At 43.3% G+C, this 12,585-nt stretch overlaps 1 protein-coding gene across 7 annotated transcripts in view; it reads left to right on the top strand.

Moving 5' to 3' along the window:
* The window catches only part of REV1 (REV1 DNA directed polymerase), a 121,815-nt gene that overhangs the window by 33,850 nt on the left and 75,380 nt on the right, over positions 1-12,585 (top strand). For 6 of the 7 annotated variants that reach the window (XM_050921595.1, XM_050921604.1, XM_050921575.1 and 3 more), the window contains 2 exons: positions 9,294-9,446; positions 11,650-12,371. In XM_050921595.1, the coding sequence (XP_050777552.1) occupies positions 9,294-9,446; positions 11,650-12,371 (875 nt within the window). The remainder of the gene's footprint in view (positions 1-9,293; positions 9,447-11,649; positions 12,372-12,585) is intronic. The other variant, XM_050921566.1, reaches the window with a different exon arrangement.

Here is a 12,585-nt window from a genome sequence, read left to right as displayed (position 1 = left end):
CCTTGGGATGCACACGCCCGGGACACAACACAGACCCTTCCGGCCGCAACAACAGCAGCAGCGCCAGCCATACCCCCAGTTCCGCCAGCGGCAGGACCTCAATAGGCACCGTGGCAGAAATGGCAGGCGCAGGCAGTCGGGGAACCAAGCGGGGCAGAACCAAAGCTCCTCCAAAGCCCCACCTGGACCCAAACCTTCGTTTTGAAGGTGCGCCCGAGGGCGTAGTACCAGTTTCTCCCACGGATCCTTCCCCCCCCGTTTTCCAACCGCCTTTGGTTTTTCCACCAGGCGTGGATCCAAATAACATCCGACCGCTGGGTCTTACGCACTGTGCAGACGGGATACCGTCTGCAGTTTACGTCTTTCCCTCCCTCCCGCCCCCCACCCTCGTCCCTCTTCAGGGACCCCTTTCACGAGCAATTCCTTCGCCAGGAGGTGCAGACGCTCCTTGACAAAGGAGCCATAGAGGCGGTTCCGGAGAACGAGAAGGGCAAGGGGTTTTATTCCCGCTACTTCCTCATCCCCAAGGCCAAGGGAGGCCTCAGACCTATCCTCGATCTGCGGGAACTCAACAAACATCTGGTGAATTTGAAGTTCCGCATGGTATCCCTGGGGACCATTATCCCATCTCTGGATCCTGGAGACTGGTATGCTGCCCTCGACATGCAGGACGCTTACTTTCATATCGCCATAATGCCACACCACAGACGTTTCCTTTGGTTCGTGGTCGACCGCCATCATTACCAATTCGCGGTCCTCCCGTTTGGCCTCTCTACGGCCCCGAGGGTATTCACCAAATGCATGGCTGTCGTTGTCGCACATCTTCGGCGCAGTCGCATTCACGTGTTCCCTTACCTCAACGATTGGCTGATTCGGGGCACGTCAGAGCTGCAGGTCTGCAGCCACGTCCGCAGGATCACCGGCCTTTTTACTACCTTGGGCCTCATTATCAACGTGGACAAGTCCACTCTGCTCCCCACTCAGAGGATAGAGTTCATTGGGGCCGTTCTGGACTCCACCTTGGCCAGGGCCCTTCTGCTGTTGCCCAGGTTCCAGTCGCTGTCGGCCATCATTCAGCGCTTGCTGACGGCCCCCCGACCTCTATAAGGACATGCCTAACCCTGTTAGGCCACACGGCGGCCTGCACGTTTGTGATAGGTTATGCACGGCTCCGCATGAGGCCCCTCCAATCTTGGCTCATTGCGCAATACCGGCCGGCCAGACAGTCGCTAGACACGCTTGTCACAATCCCCCAGGGGGTATTGGATTCCCTCCGCTGGTGGCTAGACCAGTCCGTCATGTGTGCGGGGCTCCCATTTCATCCACCCCAACCCTCGGTGTCCCTAGCAACAGATGCCTCAGATCTCGGCTGGGGGGCCCACCTGGGAACCCTGAGGACACAGGGCCTGTGGTCCCCGCAGGAGGTGGATTTACACATCAACATGCGGGAGTTGAGAGCGGTCCGCCTTGCTTGTCAAACGTTCTGTCATCAGCTTCGAGGTCGTTGTGTCGCGGTATTCACCGACAACACGACGACCATGTACTATATCAACAAGCAGGGCAGCACCAGATCCTCTCCCCTATGTCACGAGGCGATGCGATTCTGGGACTTTTGTATAGCCCACTCCATTCACCTCACGGCTTCCTTCCTCCCCGGAGTATGGAACACGCTGGCGGACCGCCTGAGCAGATCCTTCCTCTCGCATGAGTGGTCCCTTCGCCCGGACGTCGCCTCTCGATCTTCCAGAGGTGGGGTTGTCCCCGCGTGGACCTCTTCGCGTCCAGGGGGAACAGGAAATGCCAGGCGTTCTGCTCCTTTCAGGGCCGGGAACCCGGGTCTATAGCGGACGCCTTCCTTATCCCGTGGATGACCCACTTGTTCTACGCGTTCCCTCCGTTCCCACTGGTCCACAAGGTCCTTCTGAAGGTGCGCAGGGACAGGGCCCGCGTGATTATGGTAGCTCCAGCGTGGCCCAGGCAACATTGGTACCCCATGTTGCTGGATCTGGCCATAGCCAACCCAGTCCCCCTACCCCTTCACCCGGACCTGATCACCCAGGACCACGGCAGTCTCTGTCACCCGGACCTCCAGTCGCTGCACCTCGCAGCGTGGCTCCTGCGTGGCTGACCAGATCCGAATTACGCTGCTCTACCCCGGTACGTGAGATACTCCTGGGCAGCAGGAAGCCTTCCACCAGAGCAACGTACTCGGCCAAGTGGAAGCGTTTCTCCTGTTGGTGCACGGAGAGGGGTTTCCTCCCTATGGAAGTTTCGGTCACCAATATTTTGGACTACATTTGGTCCCTCAAGCAACAGGGCCTGGCGATATCGTCCCTTCGGGTTCACCTGGCGGCTATCTCCACCTTTCATCCGGGTGGGGATGGCCGCTCGGTTTTCTCTCACCCGACGGTGACTAGATTCCTGAAGGGACTAGAACGTCTCTACCCCCAGGTTCGACCCCCTGCCCCTACCTGGGATCTCAACCTGGTTCTGGCTCGGCTCATGTGGCCCCCCTTTGAGCCGTTAGCGACTTGCTCCCTGCTCTTATCTTTCTTGGAAGACTGCCTTTCTAGTAGCCATCGCCTCAGCTAGACGGGTGTCGGAACTCCGGGCCCTCACCGTAGATCACCCGTATACGGTCTTCCATAAAGATAAGGTACAGCTGAGACCGCACCCTGCCTTTCTCCCCAAGGTGGTCTCAGCCTTTCACGTCAACCAGGAGATCTTCCTCCCCGTTTTTTCCCCGAAGCCTCATTCGTCACGCAGGGAGCAACAACTCCACTCGCTTGATGTCCGTCGGGCTCTCGCGTTTTATGTGGACAGAACCAAACCGTTCCGCAAATCCCCCCAGCTTTTTGTGGCAGTAGCGGACTGCATGAAGGGGCTTCCCATTTCCTCGCAGAGGTTATCCTCGTGGGTAACGTCCTGTATCAGGACCTGCTATGACTTGGCCCACGTCCCTACGGGCCGTGTGACTGCGCACTCCACCAGGGCGCAGGCGTCGTCGCTGGCTTTCCTCGCCCGTGTGCCCATCCAGGAGATCTGTCGGGCAGCGACCTGGTCATCAGTCCACACCTTTGCTTCCCACTACGCCCTGGTCCAGCAGTCCAGAGAGGATGTGGCCTTCGGCTCTGCAGTGCTCCATGCTGCGACTTCTCACTCCGACCCCACCGCCTAGGTAAGGCTTGGGATTCACCTAACTGGAATGGATATGAGCAATCACTCGAAGAAGAAAAGACGGTTACTCACCTTTGTAACTGTTGTTCTTCGAGATGTGTTGCTCATATCCATTCCACACCCGCCCTCCTTCCCCACTGTCGGAGTAGCCGGCAAGAAGGAACTGAGGAGCGGGTGGGCCGGCAGGGGTATATATCGGGTGCCATGGCGGCGCCACTCTAGGGGGCGACCTGCCGGCCCACTGGAGTTGCTAGGGTAAAAAGTTTCTTACGGACGTGCACGTGCGGCGCGCACACCTAACTGGAATGGATATGAGCAACACATCTCAAAGAACAACAATTACAAAGGTGAGTAACCATCTTTTACAGGAGTGCTCTTTAATCTGAGAGCAGAGAAAGTCATAACAAGTATTGTTGGCTAGAAGGTGAAGACAGAGATTCATTCAGATTAGAAATAAGTCATTAATTTGAAACAGTGAGGGTGATTACCCAGTGGAATAAACTACCATTTCCACCTCTTGCTATCTTCAAGACAGAATGCTTTTCTGGAAAATATGCTTTAGTCAAACAAGTAACATCGCTCAGTACAGGGGTAACTGGATCAAATTTAATGGCCTTTGATATATAGGTCAGGCAGGGTAATCTAATAGTCCCTTCTGGGCTTCAAAACTAGTGTTCTCTGACAGGTTGGATCAAAGCCTCCATGTTCTGATGTAAGCAGAATTAACCCTAAACCTAATTCAATCTGATCATTCTAAGGGAAACAGTGACGATACCTAAGAAGACAGATTGTAACCACATCTTTTTAAAGATTGGAAATTTACCAACATGATACATCTCTTTTAAAAAAAAAAAAAATGTTGCCAAGAGATTCCAGAAATTAGTCTGGTGAGACTCCCCTAATTTCCAGGGGGAACCTCTGCTCCTCTTTTGTAATTAAGCATAAAGTAAAATACTAGAATAAATATAAACTGCTACAGTCAAACCAATTCAAGTTCTTTAAGGGATATCGTATCTCTCCAACATATTAGTTCTTTGAAAAATGTAATAACATGGAAAATACTGACTGGAAGGATATAATATAGTTGGCTTTTCAACTGCTTTTAATATGACTTTTCTCATAAAAAACAATTAGAAAATAGTGATGGATAAAAGAAATATTATGACAAGATTAAAAATTGGTTAAGTTGTGTGTTTAAAAAAAAAAGTCAACGTGAACAGTTCTTTATAGTAAAGGTCAGTTAATATTAGGTTGAAATTAAGTGTTGGGACTGTAAATATATTAAGGCTTGATCCTTTGAGGCACTTAGTGACTCCAGTGTGAATTGAGAATGCAGCAGCTTGAAAGATCAGAATCTTAATTGGCAGAGAAAGTAAGTGGAAAACTGAAGTTTGATAACTTAATTGTTTAGATTAGTAAAATCTTCAGGGGGTTATGAGTCATTCTAGGCAGATTTTAACACACACAGGAATTGAGGAGCATCATTGTGGGTGAAATATATCAGGTATAAATGTAAAGCAATACATGAGCTGAAATTATCAAAACATCTCAGCAATTGAAGGAAATAGGATGTTTCAGCACATTGAAATGAATGTTGTATTATAATACAAATTTTGTTTTACAAAATAATGGTAGATCTGAAAAACTGGAAGATCTCTCAAAGGAAAGATATATAGCAGAGGTTATAAAGGTCCTGAATATGGTGATACAAAAATTGTTAATGGTTTTAAATATGAAAATAGATTATAAAAGTTAAGAGAGGAATTGCAGTTTTACTAAGAACACAGTGGAAATTGACAATGTCCTATGTGTTTTTTTTTAAATCTCATTCAATAATACAAGAAGGAGGAAAAACTAGAAATAAAAGGGAAGTCTGTTTAGCATAGCCTCACAAAATTCTGCTCCTCTCTTCCCCAGAGCTAGCTAGGGTTGTGTGTCTCCTCCCCCCTCTCCCTTCCTTCTTCCTTGGATGAGTGACTAAAAGAACGTTTTTGCCCCCCAGTAGTAAAGGGTGGGATAATAGATGTTGTCCCTAGGCCAATACATTTTCATGGCAATTTTGTAAGTTTGATTTGGAAATAATAAAAGGAAATACTGTTTTATGAAGCAGATAATCGGCCTATGGAATTCATTACTCCAGGAGGTCATTGGCATGTCTAGATTGCATTTTAAAACTTGTGGCAGAGAGTTTCAGGTCCTGGGTCTATAGACTTGGGCTTGTATTAGGGCTTTAAAAACAGCTGTGTAGACCTTTGGGCTTTAGCCCAACCCGAAACATCTATGCAGCTGTTTTTACCACAGTAGTATGAGATCAGGTCTGTAGACAAGGGCTCTGAGACTTACACCAGTCTAGACGTACCCACTGGGGCCTTGTCTACACTGGGATTTTAGCTGTTGATGCAGTGTAATACAGCTTTAAATTGGGTTGAGCTATCGCAGTGCAGATAGTGTCTATGGTAGGTGTGTGACCGATGTAGCTACACCAATGGCTAAAATCTCAGCCTAGAAAATACCAGTATTAAGTACCGTGTGTGTACTCAAAGTTGACAGGATAATTTTGTGACTGTCACTTTGAATTATTCAGGTTCATGTGATATGAAAAAAAATTTCATACTTCAGGAGTATAAACGCTTGGTTCTACACCAACATTTTTTATACCTGAAAGGTTTGAAATGTCATTTAATTCAGAGTATTCATAAAGGAATGTCATTTAAATTGTATAAATGAATCAAAATGTACTTAATTCATCTGTTTTGGGGACTTTCTCTGTTGTAGCTGTTTTGATTACACCTTTCCCTAGAAACCTTCCCAGTTCTCTCTAAAAATGCTAACTAGTTTGTTTCTCTAATTGGGTAACATGATCTCCCTCTACATTCTTCCCTAATTGTAACATGACAGCCAATAGAGGCTTTTTCCCCTGCTAAGTCCCTTAATAAAGTACAGGTCTAAGCTAGTTAGGAAATAGATCATGGAGAAAAAAGTATTGAGATGTTAATAAATGGTTTTAATAAATCATTCTCTCTGTGTGATCTCTCGTAAAAGCTTTGAATCTAGTCTGATTATTTGATTCTCATATGTATCTTGCCCCTCCCTGGGGTAAAAAGGACTTCCACACCAGCAACACCTCTGTTCGAGAGTGCAGTATGGAGATCTGCCTGTGGTAACAGGAAGGGGTAATGGCTAGGAAGGGAGCACATCATCTCCTCCACCACTACTAACAGAGATCAGGAAGGAAAGATAAAATCTCATTCTGGGTGTGTTTTTGTTTTTGTCAGGATCCCACTTTAAAGGAGAAGGGCTCCTGAGGAAGCTACCAGCTTCTCCAAGGCCTAATAGTAAAGGTCTGGTGGGTAGAGACAGGGTGTACCAGAAGCATGGAACTGGAATGATCAATGACAAATTTTCATGAGAAGAACCTCTGGAGACTTTCTCTTCCCTGCCAGTATATTCCCTTACAGGAGGGGACATTTGAGCATGTAGAATTCCAGAAACTGAGGGAACTTTTTAAAGGTGAATCAGATCCTAGTGAAATTCCCATCTCTGATTTGTTTTTGTTTTTTTCCCCGTGGAGTGCATCTGTCTATTACAGTGTACAGAGTTAAATGGATTTTCCAGCACAGCATTGATCTGAGACAATTAGTTGATAACATTTCTATTATATTGTGAATATGAAGTACTTGAAGTCCAGAATTTGGAACTGAAGTATTGATGTCCATCAGGCCAATAAACTAAAATTTATGTACTGACCCCTTTTAAAGCTACTTGCTTTTTGTGATCAAATCTGCTGAATGAATATTTGTTCAATTTTTTTGGCAATGCTTGTATAGCAGTTATTGTGGTAAGTGTGCTTAATTTTGGTCTCTTGTACAGTAACTCCTCGCTTAATGTTGTAGTTATGTTCCTGAAAAATGCGACTCTAAGTGAAATGATGTTAAACAAATCCAAATTCCCGATAAGAATTAATGTAAATAGAGGGGTTAGGTTCCAGGGAAATTTTTTTCACCGTATAAGTTTTAAACAAACAGTTTAATGCTGTACACAGCAATGATGATTGCGAAGCTTAGTTGAGGTGGGGAAGTCAGAGGGTGGGATATTTCCCAGAGATTGCCTTACTGCTAAATGATGAACTGGAACTTGGCTGAGCCCTCAAGGGTTAACACATTGTTAATGTAGCCTCACCCTCTACCAGGCAGCATGAATGGAGGGAGGGGAGACAGCATGGCAGACAGACACATAACCCTGTGTGTGTTTGTGTGAGAGAGAGAGGCGCATTGCCCCCTTAAGTACGCTGAACCACTCTAAGTAGATTGCCTTTTTAAGTAGACCAGGAAGTTGAGACAGCCGCTGCTGCCAGCACGCTCCCTTCCTCTGTTCTGAGCTCTGTCGTGCCCCCCCCATCCCCGCTCTATGGAAATGAGGTAAGCAGGGGGCAGGAACGGGGATGGAGGGGGAGACCCTGATATTAGCCCCCTCCCCACCTGTCATAAACAGATAGCTAAGGGTTAATGTCTCTTTCACCTGAAGCACCTGACCAGAGGACCAATCAGGAAACCGGATTTTTTCAACTTTGGGTGGAGGGAATTGTGTGTCTGAGTCTTTGTTTTCTGCCTGCCTGCTTTCTCTGAGCTTTGGAGAAGTAGTTCTGTTTTCTAATCTTCTGTTTCTAAGTGTAAGGACAAAGAGATCAGATAGTAAGTTCTATGGTTTCTTTTCTTTGGTATTTGCATGAATATAAGTGCTGGAGTGCTTTGATTTGTATTCTTTTTGAATAAGGCTGTTTATTCAATACTCTTTTAAGCAATTGACCCTGTGTTGTGTCATCTTAATACAGAGAGACCATTTGTACTTATTTTTCTTTCTTTTTATATAAAGCTTTCTTTTAAGACCTGTTGGAGTTTTTCTTTACTACAGGGAAATTGAGTCTGTACTCACCAGGGAATTGGTGGGAGGAAGAAATCAAGGGGAGATCTGTGTGTTGGATTGCTAGCCTGACTTTGCATTCCCTCTGGGGGAATAGGAAAGTACTTTTTGTTTTCAGGATTGGGAACAGAGAGGGGGAGTCTCTCTGTGTAGTTTCACAGAGCTTGTGTCTGTGTATCTCTCCAGGAGCACCTGGAGGGGGGAAGGGAAAAAGGATTATTTCCCTTTGTTGTGAGACTCAAGGGATTTGGGTCTTGGGGTCCCCAGGGAAGGTTTTTCAGAGGGACCAGAGTGCCCCAAAACACTCTAATTTTTTGGGTGGTGGCAGCAAGTACCAGGTCCAAGCTGGTAACTAAGCTTGGAGGTTTTCATGCTAACCCCCATATTTTGGACGCTAAGGTCCAAATCTGGGACTAAGGTTATGACACCACCCCCACTCCTTGCACAGTAAGCAGGAGGCTCCCAGGAGCAGCTCCAAGGCAGAGAGCAAGAGCAGCACATGGCAGTGCAGGGAGGGACAGCTGAACTGCCAGCAATTGATAGCCTGCTGGGTAGCTGCCGCACAGGGAACTTAGGGGATCGGGGAGCTGACAGGGGGGCTGCTGATCCACCCTGGTTCCAAGCCCCCACCAGCTAGCTACAACGGGCTGCTCTTCATGTAAGCATTGGACAAATCAGGCAGCTGCCAGACAACCATTACAAGGGAGCATTGCGCAACTTTAAATGAGCATGTTCTCTAAGTGATCAGCAATGAAACAACGTTAACCGGGGTGACTTTAAGTGAGGAGTAACTGTACCTCAAATAAAAAAATAAATATGATGTTCACATCTTATAAGCTTACTTTCTAGACTTCTTGAACAATGGTTAAAATTCTTGTTAGCAGTTCAGTGTGTGTAAAGTATTTATCAATTTTATTGTCATCCTACTTACTTTATCCTCATTTCATACCTTGCACTTCTTACATTTTTTAAAAATTTAAAACAATTTTTCCCCAGTTAGGTGCAATACATCAACTCTTTTGAGGTTCAGATAACTGAAATATGTGGACACTTAAAGGACTGCAGAGAAAAGCATGTATAGCTAGACAGCAAATTGTAATGATCAAAGTATTAGCCTGTTATAATTAAGATAATGTTAGTTTACATATTTTTCTGAAAGCCTTGAGTGATAAACGTTTGCTTCTTTTCTGTTTCAGCATAAAAGCCGGACATCTCCTCTCATACATTCCATATCAGCTTTACACGAAGCAGTCAAGTGTTCAGAAAGGTCTCAACTTTAATACCATATGCAAACCTGAAGATCCTATGCCAGGTCCTAGCAATATAACTAAAGAGCTCAACAACAGGGTGTAAGTGTTTCCAGTTTGTTAATATTGACAAAGCTGTTGATCGGTCAGTTATAATCAGTTTAGAATGATAATACTTGTATAACATTATCACTTAACCTTTGTAAAATGCTTTGAGATAAGTGTCATTATCCACATTTTACAGATGGAAAACCAGAGGCATAGAGATATGAAATAAGTTGTCTAGGGTCCCATAACTGGGACTTGAAGAACCAAGATATCCTGTTTTTGAGTCCAGTGCCTTGGCCTCTGTACCACGCTTTTCCATAATGTTTCTACTGTACGACACAATGGGTGTAGCACACAGCTGTATGGAAACAATGTGTGTTGCACACATTAAGAGAATCTGACCAGTGATATTGAAATTAGGTCTTTGGTTTAAAAAGAATAATACACTGAGATAATTATTCCTTTTGGTAAAGGTTTTGGAGCAAGTATAAATGAATATAGCTGAAAAAAATAAGTTTAAAATGTTGCAATGCATTTTTACGTCTGAGAATTTAGCAAAACTCAAAGGGAGGACATTTATATGGATAAGGAAAACAAACTATATTATAAAGGATTTTAAAACTATAAAGAACAAAATTGGAGGGGGAATAAACCCGAACTCCTGTAGGTACAAGTTAGTCCCTAACTGATTTGGGAGGGAGTGGGGTTAGGAAGAAATTTCCCCCTGTCGGCAGGTTATTCCATAATTGCCTATTTTTGGTGTGTCTTTCAGAATCCTCTGACACATCTAGTATTGGCTGTAGTCTGAGACAGGATATTGGATTAGATGGGCCCAGGTCAGATTCAGAATAGTAGTTTATGTTTCTATATTGCACACAAAAAGTCATTTAATACTTGTTTTAGTAAATTGTAGACCTAATCCTGTATAGCTACTCTCAAGGAGGATTCAGTTTATTATTGAAATTGGACCTATAGCTAGTGACAATGAAAGTGCTCCTACAGTATGTATACATGAGAAACATTTATTTTTTCCTTACATTCATCTGTAGGTGATAATGTAGTAACCTAAACCCTAGTTTAATATTACACTGGTGGTAATTTGGGGATGAAAAGAATATTCAGACTTTCATAAATGTCTAACATAACCATTCTGAATTTTAAAACTTACTGTATACCATGATTTTAAGTCAGTGCCACTGGGAAACAACAGCTTCCCAAACACATAGTTATTCCAAAATATTGTTGATTACTGCAATTATAAACTACATTAATCTTAGATGAATTGTTATCACAGTTAATTATCTTTCTGGTTTTATTTGCATGTCAAGTAGCTAATTACCAATCACTTTTTTTGAATGTCTGTTTAAATGGCTTTCTGTGGGAATATATAGGTTTTTCTATAGACCAAGAATCCACTTAACTCTTAAAGTCTAATTTTAATCACGCTTATATTCATTGGTATTATTATAGCAGTACTCTTTTGAGGTAAAAGTTTCGTCTTCACGGTATCAAGGTAAAAGTAAATAGCTAATGTACCTGTGGCACAACACTTGCTATTTATTTTTATACATCCATAACATGCAAACAGTTTTGCTTAAAGAAAACAAATCTCTAAAAGCTGTTACTATTTTGAGTTTATAGATCTGGAACAAGTTTTACTTAGGAGAAAACCAAATCGATTTCAACAAACTATCCTAAATCTTCCTCCAAAAAGGAGAAATAAGTTTTTGATCTTTGCAATGAACATTTTCTATTATATAAAGAGTATAAAAATTGCATCTTTGGATAAAATGGAAAATATTCCCTTCCAGCAGCCTTACATTATTAGTGCTGTCCAAGGAGTGGTTACGTTTTTCAAAAAAGTTACAGTAATTGGGATATTTTTAATTAATTGTTGCTCATGGTCTTTCGTCAAATACGATATCTGTAAATCCAGAGAAAGTTGCCTTACTAATGAGAGAGCATGATTAATGCAGGAGTGATCTTTAACTCTTATATTAATAATAATGTAGCGAATCTGCAAAAGTTTGTGTACAGAAAATATTGACTTTTGTGATGAAAGATCATAGTTCAAACTTACTAATAAAGTCATATAATCTTCTACCTCTAGTAACCTACCAGGAGTTTGCATGTGAGCATTCAGAATCACTAAATTATATATATTATTTGTATATGTAAATACTTAAAATTACTTCTTGATTAACTATATCTTCGCTTCCTGTAAGATTATTAAATGACATTTTCTTGTATGTTCTAGAAATTGCATAATAAAAAAGTATGAGACTGAAAATGAAATCAAAGCCAATGGAATCAGTAGCTGGAATGAGGAAGAGAAAGAAGAAAGTGAAGATTTAGGCTTTATGGAGCTGGAGCAAGTCTTTCCTGGGAGGAAACAAAATGGAATTCAGCATCACAGAGACAGCACTGCCATTTTTAATGGATATACTCTCAATTCTACCAGTGCCTTACAGTCACAGGATTGTGTGGTGCCCACTGGCAACAGAGTTGCAAACAGGTTCTCTCCAGGCTCTGGGCAGGAGAAGGGGAAGACTGAAAAAGGCATCATTGACTTTAGAGACTGCACTATGCAGCAGTTGCAGGAAAGCAACAAAAACACAGATCTTTTAAAGAACCCACATAGGACTACGAGTAATTCATTCTCATCTTCATCTTTGCACAGTAATACTAAAATAAATGGTGCTCACCACTCCACTGTTCAGGGGCCTTTAAGCACAAAAAGCACTTCTTCAGTACCTACTCATAGCAAGGCCGCTCCCTCATCATTGTCCAAACCTTTAGACTGCAGTTTTATTTCTGACTTTTACTCTCGTTCAAGACTGCATCACATATCTACATGGAAGTGTGAATTGACAGAATTTGTCAATACCCTGCAGAGAAAAAACAATGGTGTCTTTCCGGGAAGGGAAAAGTTAAAAAAATTGAAAGCAGGCAGGTCTGCACTTACGATAGCTGACACAGGTAGATATTTGTTTGACAGTTTTACTTAAAAAGGTTCTCTATTCCGTCATTCTTATGATAGGCAGCTGATCAAGATTAAATGTGAGCTTTCTGTATTCAAAAGTGAGGTTATATGAAATAGCTACTTACGTGATTTTGATAAATGAAAGTCGTCTTCATTTTTAATTTTAAAAGCACATTGGGACTTAATATGAAATTCAGTTGTAAACGCAAA

Source organism: Gopherus flavomarginatus, chromosome 1 (genome assembly GCF_025201925.1).
Source record: "Gopherus flavomarginatus isolate rGopFla2 chromosome 1, rGopFla2.mat.asm, whole genome shotgun sequence".
In the NCBI taxonomy this organism is placed as follows: domain Eukaryota; kingdom Metazoa; phylum Chordata; order Testudines; family Testudinidae; genus Gopherus; species Gopherus flavomarginatus.
Note: the sequence above shows the minus strand (reverse complement) of the source record. Positions and strands in the feature narration are given on the sequence as shown.